The sequence below is a fragment of the Mustelus asterias genome, chromosome 22 (genome assembly GCF_964213995.1).
Source record: "Mustelus asterias chromosome 22, sMusAst1.hap1.1, whole genome shotgun sequence".
NCBI lineage: Eukaryota > Metazoa > Chordata > Chondrichthyes > Carcharhiniformes > Triakidae > Mustelus > Mustelus asterias.
The window spans coordinates 4,854,119-4,880,231 of record NC_135822.1 but is presented as its reverse complement, the minus strand read 5'-3'; the positions used below and the strand labels follow the sequence as shown (position 1 = coordinate 4,880,231).

At 49.5% G+C, this 26,113-nt stretch overlaps 1 protein-coding gene across 18 annotated transcripts in view; it reads right to left on the bottom strand.

Moving 5' to 3' along the window:
• Positions 1-26,113, bottom strand: part of casz1 (castor zinc finger 1) — a 445,565-nt gene that overhangs the window by 82,292 nt on the left and 337,160 nt on the right. For 12 of the 18 annotated variants that reach the window (XM_078238639.1, XM_078238637.1, XM_078238654.1 and 9 more), the window contains 2 exons: positions 20,513-20,584; positions 2,718-2,777 (listed from right to left, as the gene is read on the bottom strand). In XM_078238639.1, the coding sequence (XP_078094765.1) occupies positions 2,718-2,777; positions 20,513-20,584 (132 nt within the window). The remainder of the gene's footprint in view (positions 1-2,717; positions 2,778-20,512; positions 20,585-26,113) is intronic. The other 6 variants (XM_078238647.1, XM_078238651.1, XM_078238649.1 and 3 more) reach the window with 1 other exon arrangement.

Sequence of the window (26,113 nt, the reverse complement as noted above, 5' to 3'; positions counted from 1 at the left end):
CTTTAACCTGGTGTTGTTAAAACTCTTAATGTGCCAGACACAGGACTGAAAAGCAACAGCTATGTCAAACAACCATCTTTCTCAGCATGTACTTGACATCCTTGGAACATAACAACATAAGAACTAGGAGCAGGAGTAGGCCATCTGGCCCCTCGAGCCTGCTCCGTCATTCAATAAGATCATGGCTGATCTTTTTGTGGACTCAGCTCCACTTACCCGCCCGCTCACCTTAACCCTTAATTCCTTTACTGTTCAAAAATCTATCTATCCTTGCCTTAAAAACATTCAATGAGGTAGCCTCAACTGCTTCACTGGGCAGGGAATTCCACAGATTCACAACCCTTTGTGTGAAGAAGTTCCTTCTCAACTCAGTCCTAAATCTGCTTCCCCTTATTTTGAGGCTATGCCCCCTATTTCTGGTTTCACCTGCCGTTGGAAACAACCTCCCTGTTTCTATCTTATCTATTCCCTTCATAATCTTACATGTTTCCATAAGATCTCCCCTCATCCTTCTGAATTCCAATGAGTACAGTCCCAGTCTACTCAGTCTCTCCTCATAAGCCAACCCTCTCAACTCTGGAATCAACCTCGTGAATCTCCTCTGCACCCCCTCCAGTGCCAGTATATCCTTTCTCAAGTAAGGAGACCAAAACTGTACACAGTACTCCAGGTGTGGCCTCACCAGCACCTTATACAGCTGCAACATAACCTCCCTGTATTTAAACTCCATCCCTCTAGCAATGAAGGACAAAATTCCATTTGCATTTGAGAGGCAGATCGGATTTTCCATGAACAGATGGGCGGAATTTTCCCATCCCACCACCACGGGAATCGTAGCGGGCGGGGCACAGACCATGGAAATGTCCGTTGACCTCGGGCGGGATTTTCCAGATTTGGGCCAAGCGCGGCCGGAAAATCCTGCCTTATCAGTTCATTTCAACAGAATCCCTGCAGTGCGGAAGGAGGCCATTCAGCCTAACGAGTCTGCACTGGCTCCCTCCCCCACCCTATCCCTGTAACCCCACACATTCCCCATGGCTAATCCCCCTAACCTACGCATCTTGGGACACTAAGGGGCAATTTAGCATGGCCAATCCACTAAACCCACATCTTTTGGACTGTGGGAGGAAACCGGAGCAACCGGAGGAAACCCACGCAGACATGGGGAGAACGTGCAAACTCCACACAGATTCGGGACTTTTTTTGAACGTTTATCTTTCCAAGGTGCATTAGACTGAGATTATTGTTTTCTCTTTTCCCCCGGCTGTTGGATTGTGACCTTGTTTTATAGAATATTTTAAGGTGCAATTTTTAAGCTACAGTATTAAATTTTTAATCTTAATTTATAAGGGTACTCTATAGATTCACAACAAGCTGTTAAGTACAAAAACATGACAATACCCATCACCAACAAGTAGCGCGTGACTGCGCTGTGGTTATTCCACACTCACTGAGAGTGAGAGTTAAAGCAACTGAGGGCTGGTCATAGATAGAAAGAATGGCGCCTGTAAACGTTCCACCAATCTATCCTGCTGTTGTAAAGGTGCCACTGTTCCCAACATGCCTTGAGGCATTGGTAAGCAAACCAAAGACAGAGCTAATTATTTGAATAAGGTTTGATTTCCTGTTAAAGCCGCCATTTTAGCTTTAAAATCAACATTTGAATTTTAGGGTTAGGTGGTGTACATTACTCATCGGAACTCACTAACATTTATTTCCACTTGTTAATGGTTCTTTGTCGTTTCCCATTCATTTTATGGGATGTGGGGGCCGCTGGCTCGGCCCAGGATTTATTGCCCATCCCTAATTGCCCCTTGAGAAGGTGGTGGTGAGCTGCCTTCTCGAGCCGCTGCAGTCCCGGAGGTCTAGGTACACCCACAGTGCGGTGAGGGAGGGAATTCCAGGATTTTGACCCAGCGACACTGAAGGAAGGACCGATATATTTCCAAATGGACAATTCCTTTTCCTTCCATTTCCAATTACTTTTATGATTAACAAACGGAATAGTTCACCCACATGGGGTAAAAGTTCCCATCCCGCCCGCCACGAGAATTGTAGCGGGCGAGGGTGGGGGGGTGGGGGCTGGTGTGTGTGGGGGGAGCACCACTCAAATGTCCGTCGACCTCACGGGGAATTTTCCGGTCTCAGGGTGAGCACGGCTGGAGAATCCCGCCCACGGTTGTTCTCCAGGGTTTGCACTCTGGGATGAGTTGCCCCTCAATCTGTAACGTGGGGAGAGTCACGCACAGTCTGACAGGGTTGGCAACCCTTCGCTGGACCAAGAGGGAAAGAGGGGAGGGGGAGTGGAGGTCAGTGGGGGGGAGAAGGGGGGGTGGGGTCAGATAAAGGATTCCTCCTCCTTAAGGAAAGGGTGATGGGGACCAAAGGGATTGGTCCATCGGTTGATAGTGAGAGATTAAGGATGTCGGAGGTGTCAGTGATCAGGTAGAAACACATCATTCTAATGGTCTCACTCCAGACTCTGCGGTGTCCCTGTTTCGACAGAGCTACTTGTTCCCGTCTGTCGGAGGATTTTATCATTTCAGTGACAGAAACCCGGCTGAGTCTTTGAGCCGAGACAGCAGGGTGGGAGGATTGGAGGTTAAATGATGACAGTGGCACTATCCCATCGGTAAAACCACCCCCCCGCACCCCCCACCCCCCACTCTCACCCACCACCTCCACAGGTCACTTCCAAAAAATAAAAATCAACCAACCAGCATTCTCTGAGTAGATGATGGGGTGATTTGGGGTGGAGGCCTTCAGTAGGTGGATTACTGCAATCATAAAATATAAATAACTTTTAAAACATCAAGAGCTCAGGAAGGGACAGTTTCAAAAAGAAAACAGGAACTAGGGGTGAGTGTGTGGTGTGGGGAGGGTGGGGAGGGGGGGGGGTGCAGGGGGGAATGTTTGGTCTTCTGTTTACTTTACTCTTAATGTTCCCGATTAGGTTACAAAAACAGCAAGGCTGAGAAAAGGATCATATCAAATAGTCAAAGAGGGAGTTAATGCAGAGATCAGACAGGACACAACACCGGAGACATTCTTATTAACTTAAAATAGAATCTCTACAGGGCAGAGGGAGCAGGGGAGAGGAATTAATAGCTCAAGGAATCCCGGGGGTTCTATTTTTTTATAGAATCCCTAAAGTGCAGGAGGAGACCATTCAGCCCATCGAGTCTGCACTGACTACAATTCCACCCAGGCCCTATCCCCATAGCCCCATGCATTTACCCGAGCCAGTCCCATTGATACTAAGGGCAGACTATTAACACCACAAGGGGTTCCTCCAGGGGGTATTAATTATAGAGTGGGGGGTAGTTATATTCGCATGGTTTATATTTGGAATTCCTAAAACTCTGACAAGCGAGGAAGTTTGGATATAAAAAAGGCGTTCCAGATGTGTTACTATTCAGCATTCATTCGCCCACTCCATCTGCTGGGATCCATTTCAGAATCAAAATGATGTTTGGAACATGCCTGCTTAAAAAAGGGCTAGGAGCGGGAATGGGTGGGAAATTGTGTTACAGTAGCATTGCCAAATATTGTGCGTGCAAATGTGTGTGCATTAGTATGTGTGCATGAGTGTGTGTGCATGAGTGTGTGTGTTTGTGTGTGAAAGAGAGATTGGGAATGCGAGTATGTGCATGTGAGAGAGTGAGTGTGTGTGTGTTTGATTGAATGTGCGAGTGTGTGTGTGTGTGTGTAAGTGTGCAAGTGAGTGTGCGAGTGAGTGTGTGTAAGTGTGTGAGTAAGTGTGCAAGTGTGTAAGTGTGCAAGTGAGTGTGCGAGTGAGTGTGAGAGTGTTAGTGTGCAAGTGAATGTGAGCATGTTAGTGTGTGAATAAGTGTGTGTGTGAGTGTAAGTGTGCACGTGAGTGTGCAAGTGGGTGAGTATGTGAGTGAGTGTGTCTAAGTGTGCAAATGCGTGTGTTAGTGTGTGAGTGAGTGTGTTAGTGTGTGAGTGTGTTAATGTATGTGTGAGTGAATGTGAGTGAGTGTGTTGGTGTGTGAGTGAGTGTATGAATGAGTGTGAGTGTGCGAGTAAGTGTACGAGTGTGTGCGAGTGAGCATGTGATTGAGTATGAAAGTGAGTGTGTGAATGAGTGTGAGTATGCAAGTGCTCGCAAGTGAGTGTGAATGAGTGCATGAGTAAGTATATGTGAGTGAGGCTGTGAGTGAGTGTGTGAATGAGTGTGCATGTGAGTGTGTGAGTGTGCGTGAGTGAGTGTGTAAGTCAGGGAGAGCTTCTTTTCAAAGTATAAGTGAGGAATAGTGATCAGTATGGAGCTGGTGTGTAAACACAGGAGACGGAGTGACGCGGTTTGTTAGGACATTGTCCACCCTCCCGGTTCAGACTGAGCTTCCTTCTTGTCAGTAATAGTTCCAAAGTGGAGTCACTTTATCCACTTTCTGACCCGGCCTCCCACGGACGCATCTGTTGCACAAAACTGTCCTCATCATTCATAAGTGGCAAATGGAAAATAGTTCTTTGTAATTTTACACACTGCATTTCAAAGCTTTGTAATTGGACTTCACCCTGTCTGATTCAGTTGCTGGGATTGGCCCAGAGGAGAGCCTGGATCCATTAAAAAAACAGCCAATTAGAGAGGCTTAACCACCAACACAATCTCCTTCCTAATGTTCTCAACCAGATATCACCGGCCTGAAGACTCCAACATGTGACAGGCCAGAACCTAATGAATACCAACACACACCCTGCATTCTGGGTGGTAATTACAGTGATGGCAGGTAGCTGGTATTCATGTTATACAAGGTTCTGACTTGCTTATAAAGAAACAAATGTCTTGTTCAGTTGAAATAACTAATTCAATCATCAGACACAAGTACCTCAGAGACTGACAACAAGATGGCACAAGGCTTCGACCTGTTTTGGATTAGAGGGATACAATCTCGATAAAGCAATCCTCACAGTCCTGGTTTGCCCCAGTTTGCAATGGTTATGAAAGTCGTGTGGAGCAGTGGGTTCGCGCCCCTGACTCTGAGCCAGAAGCTGCGGGTTCGAATCCCACCCCAGGACCTGATGGCCGAGGAAGGTGCGTTCGCGCTGCGGTCAAACGGGTTGAGTGTCAACCTGCAAAATCCTTCCATCTTAGCCAGCGGCTGGCGGTAAGAATGGGAAAGCCTCCTGGTTAGCCAAGTGACGGAGAGAATGTTAGAATCTTGACCATCACTATCCATGGGTCTAGACTCCATGGAAATGTGTATTGCTGGAATTTTACCACCTCGCCCGCCCAAGGCCAACGGAGAATGCCGTTCTGTGAGCCTCAGTAAGATTCTGGCCTATGTTACCACAGCAATGCAGACTCCCTGAGTGTACTGTAACACGAGTGTGTTACTGATACTGTGAGCGCGATTGCCCCGAGCAAGTGAGCTTAGTGTACAAACTCACCATTTCTGATCTTAAATTCTCGTTCTGTGGAAGGAAAGATGTTGGAGACATGACTGCAGACTAGGATGCTGTAAACACTGCCTCATTAACCAGGGAATGCATTGGAATAACTCCAGCTAAACTTTTCCAAAACTGAGATTCCGATTCACTGAAATCGACTCATTCTACGATTTTTTAAAAAAACTTTCCCAAGAGGGTCTTTTCTGAGACAAATTCGTTGATAACTGTTGAGTGTGCAATGACTAGAGTAATGAGTAACAAAAGATACTTGGATCACATGTTCGATAAATTGGAAGGGATTGGGGAGCAATTCCCTCTGCTGGAATTCCATGGATTGACGGGAAATGGTACCTTCTGGTTGGGACTTGCTTCTACTGTACCTGGAGGAGAGAGTTCACTGGCCTGCCCTCGACTGCAGAGTGGAGTGTAATGAACAGGAGTGGCACTGTGCGGCGATGGTGGAAACATCACTGGACCAGTAATCCAGGGGCCCAGGTTAATACTCTGGGGACGTGGGGTCAAATCCCACCACAGCAGGTGATGGAATATATATATATTCGATTAATTAACTGAATGGTGAATCATTGGTTGTTATAAAAAACTCCATCTGGTTCACTAATGTCCTTTAGGGAAGGAAATCCTTACCTGGTCTGGCCTACATGTGACTCCAGAGCCACAGCAATGTGGTTGATCTCCAACTGCCCCTCTGACATGGCTTAGCAAGCCATTTAGCTCAAGGAGAATGAGGGATGGGCAACAAATGCCGGCCTTGTCTACATCCCATGAAAGGATTTTAAAAATGGACCAGTTTTGGGCAGAGACTGAAGTAAATCATGAAAGTAAATCATGAAGAAGGATGAATGGGACATGACACCACAGCAGCTGACTGACCTGTCGATAGCTCCAGAGAATGCTCACTGTCGGGAGATCCCCTGTGTGTGTGGATAACTAATCTGGACAATATCCAGGATTGGGCTGGTAAGTGGCAAGTAACATTCACGCCACACAAATGCCAGGAAATGACCATCGCCAATAAGAGACACTCTAACCACCGCCCCTTGACATTCAATGGTGTTACCATCACTGAATCCCCCACTGTCAACATCCTGGGGGTTACCATTGACCAGAAACTCAACTGGACTCGCTACATAAACACAGTGGCTACAAGAGCAGGTCAGAGGCTAGGAATACTGCGGAGAGTAACTCACCTCCTGATTCCCCAAAGCCTGTCCACCATCAACAAGGCACAAGTCAGGAGTGTGATGGAATACTCCCCACTTGCCTGGACGAGTGTGGCTCCAACAACACTCAAGAAGCTCGACACCATCCAGGACAAAGCAGCCCCGCTTGATTGGCACCACATCTACAAACATCCACTCCCTCCACCACCGACGCTCAGTAGGAGCAGTGTGTACTATCTACAAGATGCACTGCAGCAATTCACCAATGAACCCACAACCACTTCCATCTAAAAGGACAAGAGCAGCAGATATATGGGAACACCACCACCTGCAAGTTCCCCTCCAAGTCACTCACCATCCTGACTTGGAAATATATCGCCGTTTCTTCACTGTCGCTGGGTCAAATCCTGAAATTCCCTCCCTAACGGCATTGTGGGTCAACCCACAGAACATGGACTGCAGCGATTCAAGATGGCAGCTCACCGCCACCTTCTCAAGGGCAACTCGGGATGGGCAATAAATGCTGGCCCAGCCAGCGATGCCCATGTCCCACGAATGTGTACAAAGGAAGAATTTAAGATTGCACCACTAACAAACCGAGAAAATGGTTCTCCCTGCCTCTCCTCCTGGCAGTTACTCCCACTGTCTCAGTAACTCCTTTGGCTCGCTCCCAACACTTCTTTGTCCCAAATAACTTCCAAACCCTTTTTTTTTGTATTCACCGATCCACCAAAAATGTGCAAAAATCAGTTCAATTGTTTAATTTGATTACATGTTGCACAACCACTGCATCGAATTGAAGATATACCTTTGTAAATGAGGAGGGGGGGGGGGGGGGGAGAAATTAGCAAGTTGTCACAAGATGTCTTTGAGTCGGAATTAGCAACACTCTCTTTCAAACATTTCAATGGACCTTTCAGGTGGAAACAGCTACACTGGGTGGATTATATTGTGCTTTAGAACTCTTCATTTTCATATTTAAATCCTAAATCCTTTTGCTAAATGTTCTTATTGTATTTTGTCCTTTAATGACAATATTTATTTTGCATAACCAGTAATCCCTCTAAGACTGGGATGCATTTGCCTTTTTTTATGTTTAATATTTGCTTCCTGCCCGTCCCCCCCACCCCCCTCACCCCCCCCCCACCCCCACCCCCCTCACCCCCCCCCCCCACCCCCTCACCCCCCCCCCCACCCCCACCCCCCTCACCCACCCCTCCCCACCCCCCTCACCCCCACCCCACCCCCTCACCCCCCCCCACCCCTACCCCCCTCACCCCCCCCCACCCCCACCCCCCTCACCCCCCCACACCCCCACCCCCCTCACCCCCCCCCCCCACCCCCCTCACCCCCCCCCCACCCCCCTCACCCCCCCACCCCTACCCCCCTCACCCCTCCCCACCCCCACCCCCTCACCCCCCCCCCCCCCACCCCCACCCCCCTCACCCACCCCTCCCCCCCCCCCCCCCCCACCCCCACCCCCTCACCCACCCCTCTCCTCGCCACCAATCTGTTTTTCTCAATAAAATCTTAAACTAGGAAAAATTATTGCACCGTTCCATTAAACTGTCAGATCTGGAACTTGTAGTTTGAAAGGATAAGTAAAAACAGGATATTAATGTTTATGGGTGTATCTGGGAAACTATTTGTTAAAGGAGGGGAATATATATATTTTTAACAATTTAACTGACAGGTTTCATCAATTTAATGCCAGCTGCTATTGGAGAGGTCCCTGTGAGCCCAGGCTGAAGAGAGTCATCAGTAAATCTGCTGATGCTGCTCTGTCAAGCTTCACTCACGCCACGGGTGTTTATCTAACTTTTGGACGACACTCAAATATAATTTGCTCTCTACACGTTCCCCCTGCTTGCAAGGAACGGTGTGACACTAGCAGAGCCACAGTCTTGGTCACTCGAGCACAGAAGTCACCCGAACAGAGATTGTACAGAGATTGTACAGAGGTGGGTTACGATTAAATCAGGCCTGGTTCACTGATCGAATTCAGGAAAATAAATCTGCCAATGACTGTAACGCTACATTCTGTACTCTCTCATTTCCTTCTCTATGAACGGTATGCTTTGTCTGTATAGCGCACAAGAAACAATACTTTTCACTGTATGTTAATACATGGGACAATAATAAATCAAATCAGATAAATGCTACACGGGGTGGCACGGTGGCACAGTGGTTAGCACTGCTGCCTCATAGCGCCAAGGACCCGGGTTCAATTCCGGCCTTGGGGGACAGTGTGGAGTTTGCACGTTCTCCCCGTGTCTGCCTGGGTTCCCTCCGGGTGCCCCGGTTTCCTCCCAAGTCCAAAGATGTGTGGGTTAGGTCGATTGGCCATGCTAAATTGACCCTTAATGTCCCGGGATGCGTAGGTTAGAGGGATTAGCAGGGCAAATATGTGGGGTTACGGGGAAAGGGCCTGGGTGGGATTGTTGTCGGTGCAGACTCGACGGCTGAATGGCCTCCTCCTGCACTGAAAGGATTCTATGATTCTCAAGGGCAATTAGGGATGGGCAATAAATGCTAGGCCTGGCCAGTGACACCCACATCCCTTGGATTAATTATTAAAAAACACCTGCGATACTTACCCACCCGCACCCACCTTCAAGTAAGAAATGGACAGCCAAAGGAACAGCTGAAGAATTTCTTGGGCTTGATTTCCAATTCTGGGCTGTGAGCAGAATACTCTCTTTAGATGTAAATGTCCTAATTGGGCCAGCAGCGAGCTTTGAACCAAATGAGTGGCATTAAGCATCACCTGTAGGTGGGAGCTGTCGGCAAGGCATGAGTGGCAAAGGCGGTCGGCAGCCATTTTGGGGCCTGTCACTGCCTTGCAGAGGACAGCAGGCAGCTTTCCAATCGCCTCAGCACACACACAAAGTAGCCAAAAACAGCCAAATGAAAGGCGATGTGCGAGAACCTGTACCAAAAAACCCCAGCTTCAGAAATCTTTCACCGTGCTGCCACGACTTCAGTCAGGCCACTGAGGTTGGCCAATTGGAGTATGAGCTACCTGATTAAGGATCCAATTGATGGGCCAATCAGGGAGTCTTTGCCTTGTACTTAACCAGGCGTGTCAGTTCCTCTGGCACCCCCGGAGGCCGACTGCTGACTGCGAGCACTCTGTGTACTGCTGTTAGAGTTTGTAACACCAGGTTAAAGCCCAACAGGTTTATTTGGTAGCACGAGATTTCGGAGCGCTGCTCCTTCATCAGATGAGTGCTCACCTGATGCATTCACCTGGTGAAGGAGCAGCGCTCCGAAAGCTTGTGCTACCAAATAAACCTGTTGGACTTTAACCTGGTGTTGTGAGACTTCTTACTGTGCCCACCCCAGTCCAACGCCAGCAACTTTACATCAGAGTTTGTAAATAAAGGGATTTTGGTGAAGGAACTTCTGCTTCCGAGGACTTATTAGACATGGATATAAAAATAGATTTCGCCTCTGCTTCCACTAAACCAGATGACTGTGTACAAACATGCACCACACTGGTCAGGCTTTGCTGATTTCCACATTGAAGGTTGCCTTCTTGTCCTCCCCAGCTCCTCGAGGAGTTAAACAGGGTGGGATCTGGAGGTGAGGGGATTTCCTGACTCCCAGAACCTACCCACCCAGGACCCAGCCCTTCCTTCTGGAAATTCCAGCTCGTCTCGGAGGTGTCGCGATCCGGGGGAGGCGATTTCCAAATCCTTCTGGCCACGTGCCCCTGCTCCACCACAGCTGGAAAGCCGAGCACCCTGCGCCTGTGTTTGAAGCCCAGGGCTCAACCTGCTAAAGATACGTCGGTGACTCTATTTGGAATCTGCAGTGCCCCCCACCCCCCCCCCCCCTCACCCACCCGCTCACTGCGATACTTACCCACCCGCACCCCCTGCCTCACCCTCCATCCCTAACCCGCATTTGCTCATTAGTCTCCCAGTCCTGTCCTAAACACCAGTGGGTGCTTCCAGCAGACACGGGGCTACGAGCCAGCCAGTGGCTGCAAGAAGTTCAATCGAAACTGGAATGTTTAAAGTTGCGGTAAAACTTGCTGGTAGCTACTGTGATGTTCATCACCAAAGTCGGGCCCTCTAACCTCGATGCAATGAATATTTTAAACTGACTTCAGCAAAGCATATGCTTGTTTATGCTCCACACCAGATAGGTTTTTTTTTTGCACTAAATTGAAGCTTTCCTGGCGGCCTGCTGCCAGATTGTTATGCGATAGCCAAGAGTGGAAATGCACTCTCAATGCACTCTGAGACTCATTACATATTGACAATGATGACTGTTAAAACCCCCTCAATTATAATGAAAAAACATACAAATAAACATTCCTGTTGCCACTGCCAAAAAGCACCATCTGCCAAAGCAGTAAAATCCACAGGAAAAAGCTAACTCAGATTTATTTTTTTTTTAAAACGGAGATTATCCCGCGGTTGCTTTTTAGCGATCGCACTGCAGAGTTCATTTAGCTAATTGAATACCAGAGCTTCAGTGTTTTGGGCGCATTAAAAACCGCTCCGAAGAAGGAAAGCAAAATAAGGCCCAGGTGGAGAGCAGCCCTGGTTTTCCGTGTGTCATCAGCCCCTGGACAGTTTAATCTGCCAGCATCGCTCTAATTGGCTGATTATATTCGCTGGCAATTAAATATTAATGATGTAATGACACACTGATTGTTACAGATCTCGGATGATGGCAATCGTGGCATCTTGATATCGAATATTTTAAAAAAAAATCCGCTCTCCGGGTTCAGAGGGACAGAGGCAGAAAATCATCTGTAAAAACACGGGGATACAGGGGGTGGGTCAAAATACTGACTCACGAGGTGTGGGGAGGGGGGGGGGTTGGGGGTGGGGGGGGGGGTTGGGGGTGGGGGAGGTGGAAGGGTGGGGGGGGGAAGTGGGGGATGGTGGGAGCGGTGGGGAGGCATGGTGGGTGATGGGGGGGGGGGGTGTGGGGAGGGGTGTGGGGAAGTGTGAGGGGGCGGGCAAGTGTGGGGGAGTGTGGGTGGTGGAGGGGGGAGTGGGTGGTGAGGAGGGTGGTGGGGAGGTGTGGGGGGGTGGGGAGGGGGGGGGGTGAGGAGATGTGGTGGGGAGATGTGGAGGGAAGTGTGGGGGAGGGGGCGGCGGGGGTGGTGGGTGGTAGCCGGCTAGGGAGGTGTGGGGGGTGGCGGGGGGGGGGGAGGGGAGGGGTGTGGGGAAGTGTGAGGGGGCGGGCAAGTGTGGGGGAGTGTGGGTGGTGGAGAGGGAGGTGGGGGAGTGGGTGGTGAGGAGGGTGGTGGGGGGGTGAGGAGATGTGGTGGGGAGATGTGGAGGGAAGTGTGGGGGGTGTGGGTGGTAGCCGGCTAGGGAGGTGTGGGGGGGGGGGGGGGAGGGGAGGTGAGGGAGTGTGGGGTGGTGGGGGAGTGGGTGGTGAGGAGGGTGGCGGGGGTGTGGGGAGGGGAGGTGGAAGGGTGGGGGAGGTGGGGGGGTGGGAGTGGTGGGGAAGTGTAGGGGGGTGCGGTGGGGGGGGGCGGTCTTTACCCCCAACTCCCCCCCCCCCCTTCTGGAAATCGAGAGGTCTTATCAAATGAGGGGCAATTGTCCAAGGGCTGTGTCTAACCGTCCGCCAGCATCAGGTCCAAGCAGCGGCATTTCCTTTGTCTGAGTGGTTTAAATAAGGAAATTGAAACAATATCGCAGCTTATCTTGCGCAGCTCCCACCATCAGCCAGGAGATGTTTAGACAAATTTTATGCATTATGTAAAGCGAATCTGAAAACAGAGGACTTGGCAGATGTAGCTCTGGCCTCGTTAAGATTCCTTAATTAAATCTCCGCCGTAAATGGAATCAGCTCCTGGATTTTTTTGCAGGCTACTGTTTCTTGTTTGCAGCAAATATTTGGTTCAACTTGCATCGAGATTGCGTTCCTCGAGCTCCGAGGTCCTAACCCTGAAATAAATACAGTGGCTAATCTGATATGGAACTGGGATGTTTGAGCAGGGTGCGCAGTCACAGCTGCTATCCTGAAAGGAACAGTTTCAGCCCCGATCCGGAACTTCCCCCAGAGCAAGAAACCACAATGTGACAAAAACACTCTCAACTCCGGATTCTGACACTGAGGAGGGGATTCAGCGGGAAAGCGGGAGTCGAGATTGAAGATATGCCGTGATCTTATTGAATGCTGGAGCAGGATCCTGGGATCGCTTAGTCTGCCCCAATTCCCAGGATCGCTTAGTCTGCCCCAATTCCCAGGATCGCTTAGTCTGCCCCAATTCCCGGGATCAGATAGCCTGTCCCAATTCCCGGGATCGGATAGTTTGTCCCAATTCCTGGGATCGGATGGTCTGTCCCAATTCCTGGGATCGGATAGCCTGTCCCAATTCCCGGGATCGGATAGTTTGTCCCAATTCCTGGGATCGGATGGTCTGTCCCAATTCCCAGGATCGGATACTCTGTCCCTATTCCCAGGATCGGATAGCCTGTCCCAATTCCCAGGATCGCTTAGTCTGCCCCAATTCCCGGGATCAGATAGCCTGTCCCAATTCCTGGGATCGGATAGCCTGTCCCAATTCCCGGGATCGGATAGTTTGTCCCAATTCCTGGGATCGGATGGTCTGTCCCAATTCCCGGGATCGGATACTCTGTCCCTATTCCCAGGATCGGATAGCCTGTCCCAATTCCCGGGATCGGATAGCCCGTCCCAATTCCCGGGATCGGATAGTGTGTCCCAATTCCTGGGATCGGATGGTCTGTCCCAATTCCCGGGATCGGATACTCTGTCCCTATTCCCAGGATCGGATAGCCTGTCCCAATTCCCAAGATCGCTTAGTCTGCCCCAATTCCCGGGATCAGATAGCCTGTCCCAATTCCTGGGATCGGATAGCCTGTCCCAATTCCCGGGATCGGATAGTTTGTCCCAATTCCTGGGATCGGATGGTCTGTCCCAATTCCCGAGGTCGGATACTCTGTCCCTATTCCCAGGATCGGATAGCCTGTCCCAATTCCCAGGATCGGATAGCCCGTCCCAATTCCCGGGATCGGATAGTGTGTCCCAATTCCTGGGATCGGATGGTCTGACCCAATTCCAGGGATTGGATAATCTGTCCCAATTCCCGGGATCAGATAGTTTGTCCCAATTCCGGTGATCGGATAGTCCGTCCCAATTCCAGGGATTGGATAGACCGCCCCAATTCCCGAGATCGGACAGCCTGTCCCAATTCCCGGGATTGGATAGTCTGTCGCAATTCCCGGGATCAGATAGCCTGTCCCACGCCCTGGGCTATCTGTAAAGGAGCTACCCCATGTCTAATCCCACCTTCCAGTTCTTCGCCCACACTCGAGTAGGTTAGTGCGCCTCGAATCGCCCTGGCGAGTATGTTTGAAACATGCTGAGCATTCCTGCCTCCATCGCTCTTTCACACAGAGTTCCAAACTCCCAAATTCCCCTCAGATCCCCTTGCAATTCCTGCTGCTAATTCCTTCAAATCTGTGTCCCCAGTTATTCCCCTCTCTGCTCAGGCCCTTCCTCCCCACTCAACCTGGCCCCGGATGCCCATGTGACTTTGCGAAATTGTGGGAGATATTTTAACACCTTGTTGGGAAGCGTTCTCATCTTTGTCATGACTTTGTAATATCAAAACATCGGAACATTGAAACAGGAGGAGGCCATTCGGTCCCCCGATCCTGTGCCACCATTCAATAAAATCATGGCTGACCTGGGTGTGTCTCAGCTCCACTTTCCTGTTGACCCCCCCATAACCCTCGACACACTTTGGGTCAATCAAAAATCTAACTAACTCAGCTCTGAATCAATTCAATGGTCCGACCTCCACTGCTCTCATAGAAATCATAGAAACCCTACAGTGCAGAAGGAGGCCATTCGGCCCATCGAGTCTGCACCGACCACAATCCCACCCAGGCCCTACCCCCACATATTTTACCCACTAATCCCTCTAACCTACGCATCTCAGAACTCTAAGGGGCAATTTTTAACCTGGCCAATCAACCTAACCCGCACATCTTTGGACTGTGGGAGGAAACCGGAGCACCCGGAGGAAACCCATGCAGACACGAGGAGAATGTGCAAACTCCACACAGACAGTGATCCGAGCCGGGAATCGAACCCGGGACCCTGGAGCTGTGAAGCAGCAGTGCTAGCCACTGTGCTACCGTGCCGCCCTCTCTCTGAGGGAGAGAATCCCACAGACTAACAACCCTCTGAGGAAAAACTTCTCATCTCCGCCATCAAGTGTGTCCCCTGGCTCTAGTCTCCCCCGCAAAAGAGGAAACACCCTCCCAGGATTCACCCTGTCAATCCCCCTCAGGATCTTGTCTGTTTTAATAAGATCACCTCCCCATTCTTCTCAGCTCCAGGGCGGCACGGTTGGCACAGTGGTTAGCACTGCTGCCTCACAGCGCCAGGGACCTGGGTTCGATTCCCAGCTTGGGTCACTGCCTGTGTGGAGTTTGCACATTCTCCTCGTGTCTGCAAGAGTTTCCTCCGGGTGCTCCGGTTTCCTCCCACAGTCCGAAAGACGTACTGGTTAGGTGGATTGACCCGAACAGGTGCCGGAGTGTGGCGACTAGGGCAATTTCACAGTAACTTCATTGCAGTGTTAATGTCAGCCTTACTTGTGACTAATAAACAAATTTTAACTTTACTTCAATCAGTATAGGCCCAATCTGCAGGACCTTTCTTCATTGGAGCGGTCCTTTATTGCAGGATTGAGTTGAAAGAACTTTCTCAGCACCACTTCGAATGCAGTTATATCCGTTTTTCAAATAAGGATGTCAAACCTGAACATAATATTCCAGATGTGGCCTCACCAAGGCCCAGAACAGCTGCAGTAAAACTCCCTACTTTTATATTCCATCCCAGTTGCAATAAACACCCCAGCGTCATGTTTGTCTTCCCAATCTCTTGTTGTACTTGTTCACAGTAAACGTAGGGATGAGTTCACTGCCTTTGTAGTTTCTCTTATCCTTCATGAACTGCGTCTATTCTGCTCCATCCAGCTGCAGCTGGATTCACCTGGTGTAAAAGTGCCGAGGCCCCCAACAACTGACATCTCCATCTCAACAATGGCATCTTACTTTGACAGCAGTGACTGGGAAAGTCCGGTTGGGACAGTCCATATTCCTAACAGCATGGGACATTACCACGAGGAGCCGCCATGCCATCGCAACGGCAATGCTGATGTTATCGTGGGATTATATTCATTGTAGTTTAGGAGGTTGAGGGGAGATCTGATAGAAACTTACAAGATAATGAACGGCTTAGATAGGATGGACGTAGGGAAGTTGTTTCCATTAACAGGGGAGACTAGGATGCGGGGGCACAGCCTTAGAATAAAAGGGAGTCACTTTAGAACAGAGATGAGGAGAAATTTCTTCAGCCAGAGAGTGGTAGGTCTGTGGAATTCATTGCCACAGAGGGCTGTGGAGGCCGAGACGTTGAGCGTCTTCAAGACAGAAATTGATAAATTCTTGATTTCTCGAGGAATTAAGGGCTATGGGGAGAGAGCGGGTAAATGGAGTTGAAATCAACCATGATTGAATGGTGGAGTGGACTCGATGGGCCGAATGGCCTTACTTCCGCTCCTATGTCTTATGGTCTTATCCCTGACTCAAGCATTTATCAATAGTAATATCAAGACTGTTCGCGATGACTGGAAAGTCAGCACAGGCCCTTGGCATCCCGCTTTTTAAAAAATTCATTCGTGGGACATGGCTGGGCCAGCATTTATTGCCCATCCCTAGTTGCCCAAGGGCAGTTGAGAGTCAACCAAATTGCTGTGGCTCTGGAGTCACATGTAGGCCGGACCGGGTAAGGACGGCAGATTTCCTTCCCTAAAAGGACATTAGTGAACCAGATGGGTTTTTCTGACAATCGACACTAGTTTCATGGTCATCAGTAGATTCTTAATTCCAGATGTTTTTTGTTGAATTCAAATTTCACCTTCAGCCGTGGCGGGATTCGAACCCGGGTTCCCCAGAACAGTTTCTAGATTAATAGTCTAGCGATAATATCACTAGGCGATCGCCTCCCCAATTGTTCCTCACATAAGATTTAGGAACAGGAGTATAGGATTCCTACAGTGCAGAAGGAGGTTGTTCGGCCCAGCAAGTCTGCACCGACTCTCTGACAGAGCGTCTCACCCAGGCCCTATCCCCCGTAGCTCCACATACTTATCCCGCTAATCCCCTAAGGGGGCAATTTAGCATGGCCAATGCACCTATCCTACACACCTTTGGATTATGGGAGGAAACCCATGCAGACACGGGGAGAACGTGCAAACTCCACACTGAGGCCGGAATCGAACCCAGATCCCTGGTGCTGTGAGGCAGTGGTGCTAACCACTGTGCCGCCGTGCCGTCCTGAGAAGGCCATTGGCCTTACTGAGCTTCTTCTGCTCGTAGCCTCAGCTCCATTTTCTTGTCCGCTCCCCATCATCCTTGATCCCCCTTGTCGATCAAAAATCTCTCGAACTCAGCCTTCAATATATTCCGTGACCCAAGGCCAAGCTGGGGAAGAGAATCTCTCAGACTAACCAGAAAACCTTTCTCCTCATCTCAGTCTTTAGCAAAAGACTCTTAATTTTTAAATCGTGCCCCGGTGTCTGGATTCCCCACAAGGAATACTGAGAGGTCTGGATAGAGTGCACGTGGATGTTTCCACTAGTGGGTGAGACTAGAACTCGAGGGCACAACCTCAGAGTGAAGGGACGCTCCTTTAAAACAGAGATGAGGAGGAATTTCTTCAGCCAGAGAGTGGTGAATCTGTGGAACTCTTTGCCACAGAAGCCTGTGAAGGCCAGGTCATTGAGTGTCTTTAAGACAGAGATAGATAGGTTCTTGATCAATAAGGGGATCAAGGGGAGAAGGCAGGAGAATGGGGATGAGAATCATATCAGCCATGATTGAATGGTGGAGCAGACCCGATGGGCCGAATGGCCTAATTCTGCTCCTATATCTTATGGTCTTAAGGAGAAACATCCTCTCAGCATCCACCCTGTCGAGTGCCCTTGGGATCTTTCAGTAAGATTGCCTTCCTTCTTCTAAACTCCAACGGGTATGGGCCCAAGTGGCACAGTGGTTAGCACTGCTGCCTCACAGTGCCAGGGACACGGGTTCGAATCCCGGCTTGGGTCAGTGTCTGTGCAGAGTCTGCATGTTCTCCCCGTGTCTGTGTGGGTTTCCTCTGGATGCTCCGTTTTCCTCCCACAGTCCGAAAGACGTGTTGGTTAGGGTGCATTGACTCGAATAGGTGCCGGAGTGTGGTGACTAGGGGAATTTCACAGTAACTTCATTGATGTGTTAATGTAGCCTTACTTGTGACTAATAAATAAACTTTAACCTCTCCTCACACCACCATATATCAGCACAGGGCTCTCCATCATGGACCCAATGGTTTGATTCAAGCAAACACTGGTCATAGCCATTACAGCATGGAAGCCATTACAGCATGGAGGCCATTCAGCCCCTCCGGCTCCATGCTAGCTCTATATGGTCAATGCAGTTGTCCTGATCACAAAGGGCAGAGCGATGATACTGTCAGAGCAGGTGTGAACTAGGCAGAAAAGGGAACAGATTCAAATATTGTTGGCTCCCTGAGTTCAGTCTGAGGCAGACGGAGAGGTTGGCCGCGTGGATTCTATTTTACTGATTTGGAATCAATCCAACAAACATCTCTCCGACTCCTGGACTTGATGGAAGCTTTATCTGGAGCCAAGTTAGCTTTACTGGATGAACGTGTTCACCTTAAGTCCGTGAGTGAAGTGATTAATCGCAGCAAAATGTGTCCACGGGGCTTGCTTCCAGCCAGGACCTCCTCCCTGGGGCCTGCTCCTGGCAAAGGCAGAGGAGGAAATGGGGCCTATGGGACTGTTATGCCCGTCAATGTGGCCTTTACCCTGCTGGGCAGCAGCAGCCAGTTTATCCCACTTACTCCTGGAGTGGACAAAAAATTAAACGAACAAATTACCTGTCAGTCTCTGGCCTTTCCCAGATCCTCCAATCAATGAGAGTGGGGGGATGGGGGGGGGCGGGGGTGTGGGCGGGTAGGGGGGGAGCAAGGAGTAAGACATGATTAAGGGTGTGATACTGGGATGGCCCAAGGCCAGGACACCCAGTGAGGGAATTCTCAGGAAAATGTGGTCGGAGAGAAGCTTCCCTCCTGCTCTCCCATGAGCGATGGACTCTGTAGTATACCCACCCAGGCACAACTCCTGCTGCACCCCTCAGGAAAGCCCTGAGGGGGTGAGGATGAGTAGATTGGAAGCTCTTTGCAGCAGAGGGGATGGGAGTAATGGCAGGTAACACTGTGTAGGTGTACCTTAGGGCAATAGAGAATGAAAAATAGGGAGGAATGCTTGATGATGGGGGGCTGAGTTGATATTCCCCCCTTTCACAGGTTAAATAATCCTCTCTCTACATAGGGGCAGCACGGTGGCACAGTGGTTAGCACTGTTACCTCACAGCACCAGGGACCTAGGTTCAATTCCCAGCTCGGGTCACTGTCTGTGTGGAGTTTGCACATTCTCCCCATGTCTGCATGGGTTTCCTCCGGTTTCTTCTCACAGTTCAAAGATGTGCAGGGTTTGGCGGATTGGCCGTGATAAATGTGTGGGGTTACAGGGATAGGGTGGATGGGTGGGCCTGGTAGAATGCTCTTTCGGCCAGTCAGTGCAGGTTCGATGGGTCGAATGGCCTCCTTCTGCACTGTAGGGATTCTATGGCTGTATGTGCATACGATTAAAGCTCTGGAAACCTCTCTCAACAATCTCGCTTTTGTTAAAATTTAGACCTTTGTAGCTCGGAAATGACTCGAGCTCCGTATTGGAATGGGTGCGTGCTGGAGATGGTCAGTTTGGTTACTTAATTGGGGAACAAACACCTTTGGCAACTGGAGCCTGATTCAAACGCTTGGTGCGTGGATGCTTGTTAGAATGGTTTATTTTCTTCTTGGATGGAGCTCTGAGCTCCCCATGTCCCAGCCTCCGCAGTGTACAACACATCAGGTACACGTGTGATAGAACCATAGAAATGCTACAGCACAAAAAGGGGGCCATTCAGCCCATCTTGTCCCTGCCAACCCAAAGACATCCAGGGGCCCTCTCTAATCAACCTTCCTGCACCTGGCCCATAGCCCTGTAGCTTACAGCACTTAAGGTGCAGATCCAGGCGCTTTTTAAGAGTTAAGGGTCTCTGCCTCCACCACCAACTCAGGTAGCGAATTCCAGACACCCACCTCCCTCTGCATAAAAAGGTTCTTCCTCATGTTCCCTCTACACCGACTGCTACTTATCCTGAATCTATGGCCCCTGGTTTTTGAACTCTCTGCCAAGGAAAACAGGTTCCTCCTGTCCACTCTCTCCCTCCCCCTCACAATTTTGTTCACCTCAATCATGTTCCCCCCTCATCCTTTTCTGTTCCAAGGAAAACAATCCCAACCTGTTCAATCTCTCCTCACAGCTGCAATCCTCCAGCCCCGGCAACATTCTTGTAAACCTCCTCTGCACTCTCCCCAGAGCAATTAACATCCTTCCTGTAATGTGGTGACCATAAACTGCGCACAACCCTCCCGACGTGGTGTCTGAGTATCTGACCCTCAACCCGAACGACATCACTGAGTCAAGCCGAGAAGGTTTGAGGGTGATTTGGTGCTGTGGGCTAGGCTTCCCAGACAACACCGCCCCTCCGAACGGGACCTTTAACATTGGCGTTCGGGTGGAGACCTACCAATCCAGCAATGGGAAAGGGTCAGTGTGCAAACATTCTGCATCAACCAAGTCTTCCATTCTGTGTAAACTCACAATATGCCAAGTGCTGTGTTTTGCCAATGACTAAATGACTCTGAAATGTAGCCAACATTGAACAATAAAAGCCTGTCTGTGTTTCCTTCAAAGTTAAACAATTTTTTAATACAATATGAATTTTGCATACCTGGCAATGTACTTTTGGTAAATATTCGCATCATCAGTTACAGCACCTGGCTTCTCTGATGACAATCCGTTCCTGTTTTTTTTAAACAGTAAAGGAAAATGGAAGGTTAAATTACAATAGGTTTCAGATTGGGAAAAAAATATATAAACTGACAGTACAAATCTCAGAGTCAGTGCCTATTTCACGCTCTGTCTTTCTGTCTCAGACTCACATGTGACAGTCTCTGGATGCTTGAGTGTGTAAGTACTGAAACTTGGTATTAATTATAGATTTTAAACAGGAACATTATGAAAACAATTCATGTCAGATTTTAACCCTTTGCTTTCTCTCTCTGCCTGAATTAGAGCCACTTACAGGCTAGATTGGGTGGCACGGTGGCACAGTGGTTAGCGCTGCTCCCTCACAGCGCCAGAGACCTGGGGCCAGGGACCTGGGTTCACTTCCGGCCTCGGGTCACTGTCTGTGTGGAGTTTGCACCTTCTCCCCGTGTCTGCGTGGGTTTCCTCCGGTTTCCTCCCACAGTCCAAAGATGTGTGGGTTAGGTGGATTGGCCATGATAAATTGCCCCTTAGTGTCAGGGGCACTAGCTAGTATGTGGAGTTACGGGGATAGGGCCTGGGTGGGATTGTTCTCGGTGCAGGCTCGATGGGCCGAATGGCCTCCTTCTGCACTGTAGGGGTTCCATGGTTCTAAAGACTGAGGCATTGTTTAACTGGAGGCCAATGTAATCGAGCGAGCGCAGGGGTGATAGGGGAAGAGGGCCGTGCGGATTACGACATGACTGCGAGTCAGAGGTGAATTTTCCACAGGTGGGGTTTTCCGCACCCTCGTGGTGTGTTTTGCGACGGCGGAGGTAGCCCGCTATTGGCCAGCGACAGGACTGGAGGATCCTGGCAGCGGGAAAGGCTGGAAAATCCCGTCCCACAGCTCTGCCACTTTACGTCACCTTTTAGGGTCTCTGTATATCCGGCTGCCCCCAAACCAAGTTCCATTGCCCTCCGATGCGAGCTCATAAATCTGGGAATGGTTCCTATACACCCTGGCAGTGAGTGTGCCAATCCGTATACAACGACTGGTACCGCATTGGCGAGGGTGAAGGAACCAATCACAATGAAGAATAAATGAGTGTGCGGCATTTCGACCGCTAAGAGACACGCTAATGTCACCAATGTGAAATGACAGGAAGACATGCAAATTCCGGCAAAGACATGAACTAAATATGATTCTTACATAGTTTTTTTGCAGCCTACATATTTCAATTCAGGAAGAAATTAGATATCGCTCTTGGGGCTAAAGGGGTCAAGGGATATGGGGGGAAGCGGGGATCAGGATATTCGATGATCAGCTATGATCAAAATGAATGGCGGAGCAGGCTTGAAGGGCCGAATGGCCTCCTCCTGCTTCTAGTTTATCGCTAGACTATTAGTCCAGAAACTCAGCTAATGTTCTGGGGACCCGGGTTTGAATCCCGCCACGGCAGATGGTGGAATTTGAATTCAATAAAAAATATCTGGAATTAGGAATCTACTGATGACCATGAAACCATTGTCGATTGTTGGAAAAACCCATCTGGTTCAATAATGTCCTTTAGGGAAGGAAATCTGCCGTCCTTAGCTGGTCTGGCCTACATGAGTCCAGAGCCACAGCAATGTGGTTGACTTTCAACTGCCTTCTGAGATGGCTTAACAAGCCACTCAGTTCAAGCCTTGTTTCTATGTTTCTATTACTTTTCATGATGAACCAGCTTTTCAATCTAAGTTTTTATTCATTCGTGGGACATGGGTGTCGCTGGCAAAAGCTACCAAATAAACCTGGTGTTGTGAGACTTCTTACTGTGTTTACCCCAGTCCAACGCCGGCATCCCCACATCGTCGCTGGCAGGCCAGCATTTATTGCCCATCCCTAGTTGCCCTTGAACTGAGTGGCTTGTTAGGCCATCTCAGAAGGCAGTTGAAAGTCAACCACATTGCTGTGGCTCTGGACTCACGTAGGCCAGACCGGGTAAGGACGGCAGATTTCCTTCCCTAAAGGACATTATTGAACCAGATGGGTTTTTCCAACAATCGACAATGGTTTCATGGTCATCAGTAGATTCCTAATTCCAGATATCTTTTATTGAATTCAAATTCCACCATCTGCCGTGGCGGGATTCAAACCCGGGTCCCCAGAACATTAGCTGAGTTTCTGGACTAATAGTCTAGCGATAATACCACTAGGCCATCGCCTCCCCAAAAATCAAAGTACAATGTTTTAAAGTGACCTGGTTTGAGGTTTCCTGGGGAAGGATTTGTTCACTATTCTCGATGCTGTGAATTTATAAATATCTACTTCACAATATTCCCATAGCGAACTCTCCTCAATTTATTTTTGTTATCTCCATTTTGGAAGCATTTGCTTGAGCGAATAATGGGGTGTTTAAAACTCACAGAGAAATATTTCAATCTTTTTTACTTCCATAAAAATAAAGAAGGTGTTGTTCTTCCTCTGTACTTTCAGAGAGGCGCTTCTGATACATCTCCTTTCATCTTCAACTGAGGATTCCCACCCCACCCCATCTCCCACCCAACTGTGATTGGTGAAGCCTTCAACCAGGGGGGCGAGCAGGGTAAATACGAGGGGTTTCGGGAATAGGGCCTGGGTGGGATTGTGGTCAGTGCAGGCTCGATGGGCCGAATGGCCTCCTTCTGCACTGTAGGGATTCTGTGAACCATGTCTGACTCATTTCCCACACTTCCTCCGTCACGCCTGTTAGAATGTAACCAATGATAACATTGGATCTGTTGTAGTGCGACCAATGGTAACAAGCTGTAAGGGTCAGCTGACCCGGTAAACTATGTAACCAATGTCAAAATGATGCGGTGGTCAGCTGACTCAGTATAAATAAGGAGCTGCTGGGGTTTGTGGGAGCTTAGAGTGGCCCAGGCTGAGGCCTCAAGTGTTGGAGTAATGAAGTTTCTTTATTAAACCTTTTCCTCTGATTTATAAGTTGGAATAAGTTTGGTTTTCTTTTATTGCCTACAGCTGAAGAGTACCTTCTGGTGCATCAGCAACCCCTTCCTCCCAGAACCATGATCGGGGTCCCCCTTGTCCTCACTTTCCACCTCACCAGCCCCCACATTCAAAGATTCATCCTCCCGTGTCCATTTTCCCGACAGAGACACTCTCTCTCTAATTGGAACGCAATCCACTTCTCTAATCGCGGATTGACAAGAGCCAAGCTCACAGTGCGTCCAAAGCAGCCGTATAATTTTGTCAGCTTGGCTCAGTAACTACACCCCGGCTCCCAGACTAGAAGATGGAGAGATTAACCTTCGCTCTAGGGTTCCAGCACTTAATCTAGTCTGATCCTTACAGATGGAACACTGAGAGAGACGTTGGGTTATCAAAGATGTGGTTCTTTGGATGTGTCTTTAACTCGAGGTCCTCTCTCTCTGTACAGCTAAAGGAAACACGCAAAGCGCCATTTCAGGGAGAAATAGGGGCCAACATTCCTTCCCAGATCAACATAATCCAATCGGATTGGGGTTGAAAGTTGCTTGAGTTGCTTCCATTTTTTGGCACAATCTCCATGGTGATTGGTTGCAATAACAATGACACAGGGCCCAAAACCTGATATTATTCCAAGTGAACGTGTCAATGAGGAGGCTTCATGCCTGTTAAAGAACCCGCTCTGTTCGGCCAAACCTGCTCAGGGTTGGTGGATGTCAGTCAATCATAAGATGTCAGAGCAGAATTAGGCCACTCGGCCCATCGGGTCTGCTCCGCCATTCAATCATGGCTGATATGCTTCTCATCCCCATTCTCCTGCCTTCTCACCGTAACCCTTGATCCCCTTATTGATCAAGAACCTATCTATCTCTGTCTTAAAGACACTCGATGACCTGGCCTCCACGGCACTCTGCGGCAAAGAGTTTCGCCACCCTCTGGCTGAAGAAATTCCTCCTTGCCTCGGTTTTAAAGGAGCGTCCCCTCACTCTGAGGCTCTGCCCTTGAGTCACAGGAGAAGGTTTTAATGAAGACATTTTTTTTCACTAAAGACCTTCCTGTGGAGGCCACAAGAGGCCGGAGTCCTCCTCCTTACTCCGTTAGGAGTTCCAATTCTGCACCCACATCTCCTTGAACCCCTGCCCTCTTACCTCCTCACCCAAACCACCCCCCTCAGTCCTGGGGCACACCGGAGAGCCACTGCCAGCAAGGTAGGCAGCGCAGGACTGGCACCTCCTGCTGGACAGCACGGTGGCACAGTGGTTAGCACTGCTGCCTCACAGCTCCAGAGATCTGGGTTCAATTTCTGGCTTGGGTCACTGTCTGTGTGGAGGTTGCACATTCTTCCCGTGTCTGCGTGGGTTTCCTCCGGGTGCTCCGGTTTCCTCCCACAGTCCAAAGAGATGCAGGTTAGGTGCATTGGCCATGCCAAAATTGCCCCTTAGTGTCCTGGGATGTGTAGGTTAGAGGGATTAGTGGGGTAAATATGTGGGGTTACGGGGATAAGGCCGAGGTGGGATTGTTGTCGGTGCAGACAATTGAATGTATTCGAGAGACGGCTGGATATAGCACTTGGGGTGAATGGGATCAAAGGTTATGGGGAGAAAGCAGGATTAGGCTATTGAGTTGGACGATCAGCCATGATGGTGATGAATGGCGGAGCAGGCTCGAAGGGCTGAATGGCCTCCTCCTGTTCCTACCTTCTATATTTCTATGGATGAGGTGCTGGAGAAAGCGAGACCACGTTGACGCCACACCTCAGTTACTCCGAATAGGCCCAGAGATTAACCTCCATTCATCTCCCAGCACCTTGCCCCAAGAGCCACTATGTCCACAGCCTCACGGCTGTGTGCGGAAACAGGAACTGACTAATTCCTACCCCCCCTCCCCCCCCACCCCGTTCACTGAACCTTCACTTCACCACCCGTCCGCCTGACCTCCCCGGGTGCAAACCGCAAGGACCCAGATTTCACAATCACTTCATTGTACTCGGCATGGTGGTAGCGTCACTGGGCTAGTCTTCCAGAGGCCCAGCTGAATACTCCAGAGAACGCGGGTTCAAATGCCACCGCCACAGCAGGTAGAATTTAAATTAAATTGATGAAACTAATTTGGAATTGAAAGCTAATCTCATCTGGTTCACTAATGTCCTTTAGGGAAGGAAATCTGCCGTCCTTACCCGGTCTGGCCTACATGTGACTCCAGAGCCACAGCAATGTGGGTTGACTCTTAGCTGCCCTCTGATAAGGCCCGAGCGAACTCCATTATTGTGGGCTGCTCTCGGGATTCCCTGGCTTCTTACACCTCTGTACCCAATGGGTCATTCCTTCAGAATAGCTCGATTTACACCGCTCAGTATTTACGATTCCGCACTGAGGAGCAGCTCCTCCCATTGAGTGACATCACGATGACACAGCTCCGTACGCACATGCTCAGTAGCTGTTAGGAAAGTTAACCCTTTACACTCCACTTCCACTCCATTCAACGAAGATTAGGGATGGACAACAAACGTTGGCCTGGCAGTAATGTCCGCGTCCCATCAGAAGAATGAAAGAGAAAGAGCTTCAGGGCTTTGTGAGAGTGTAAAAGGCACTATATCACTCGAAGATCATATCA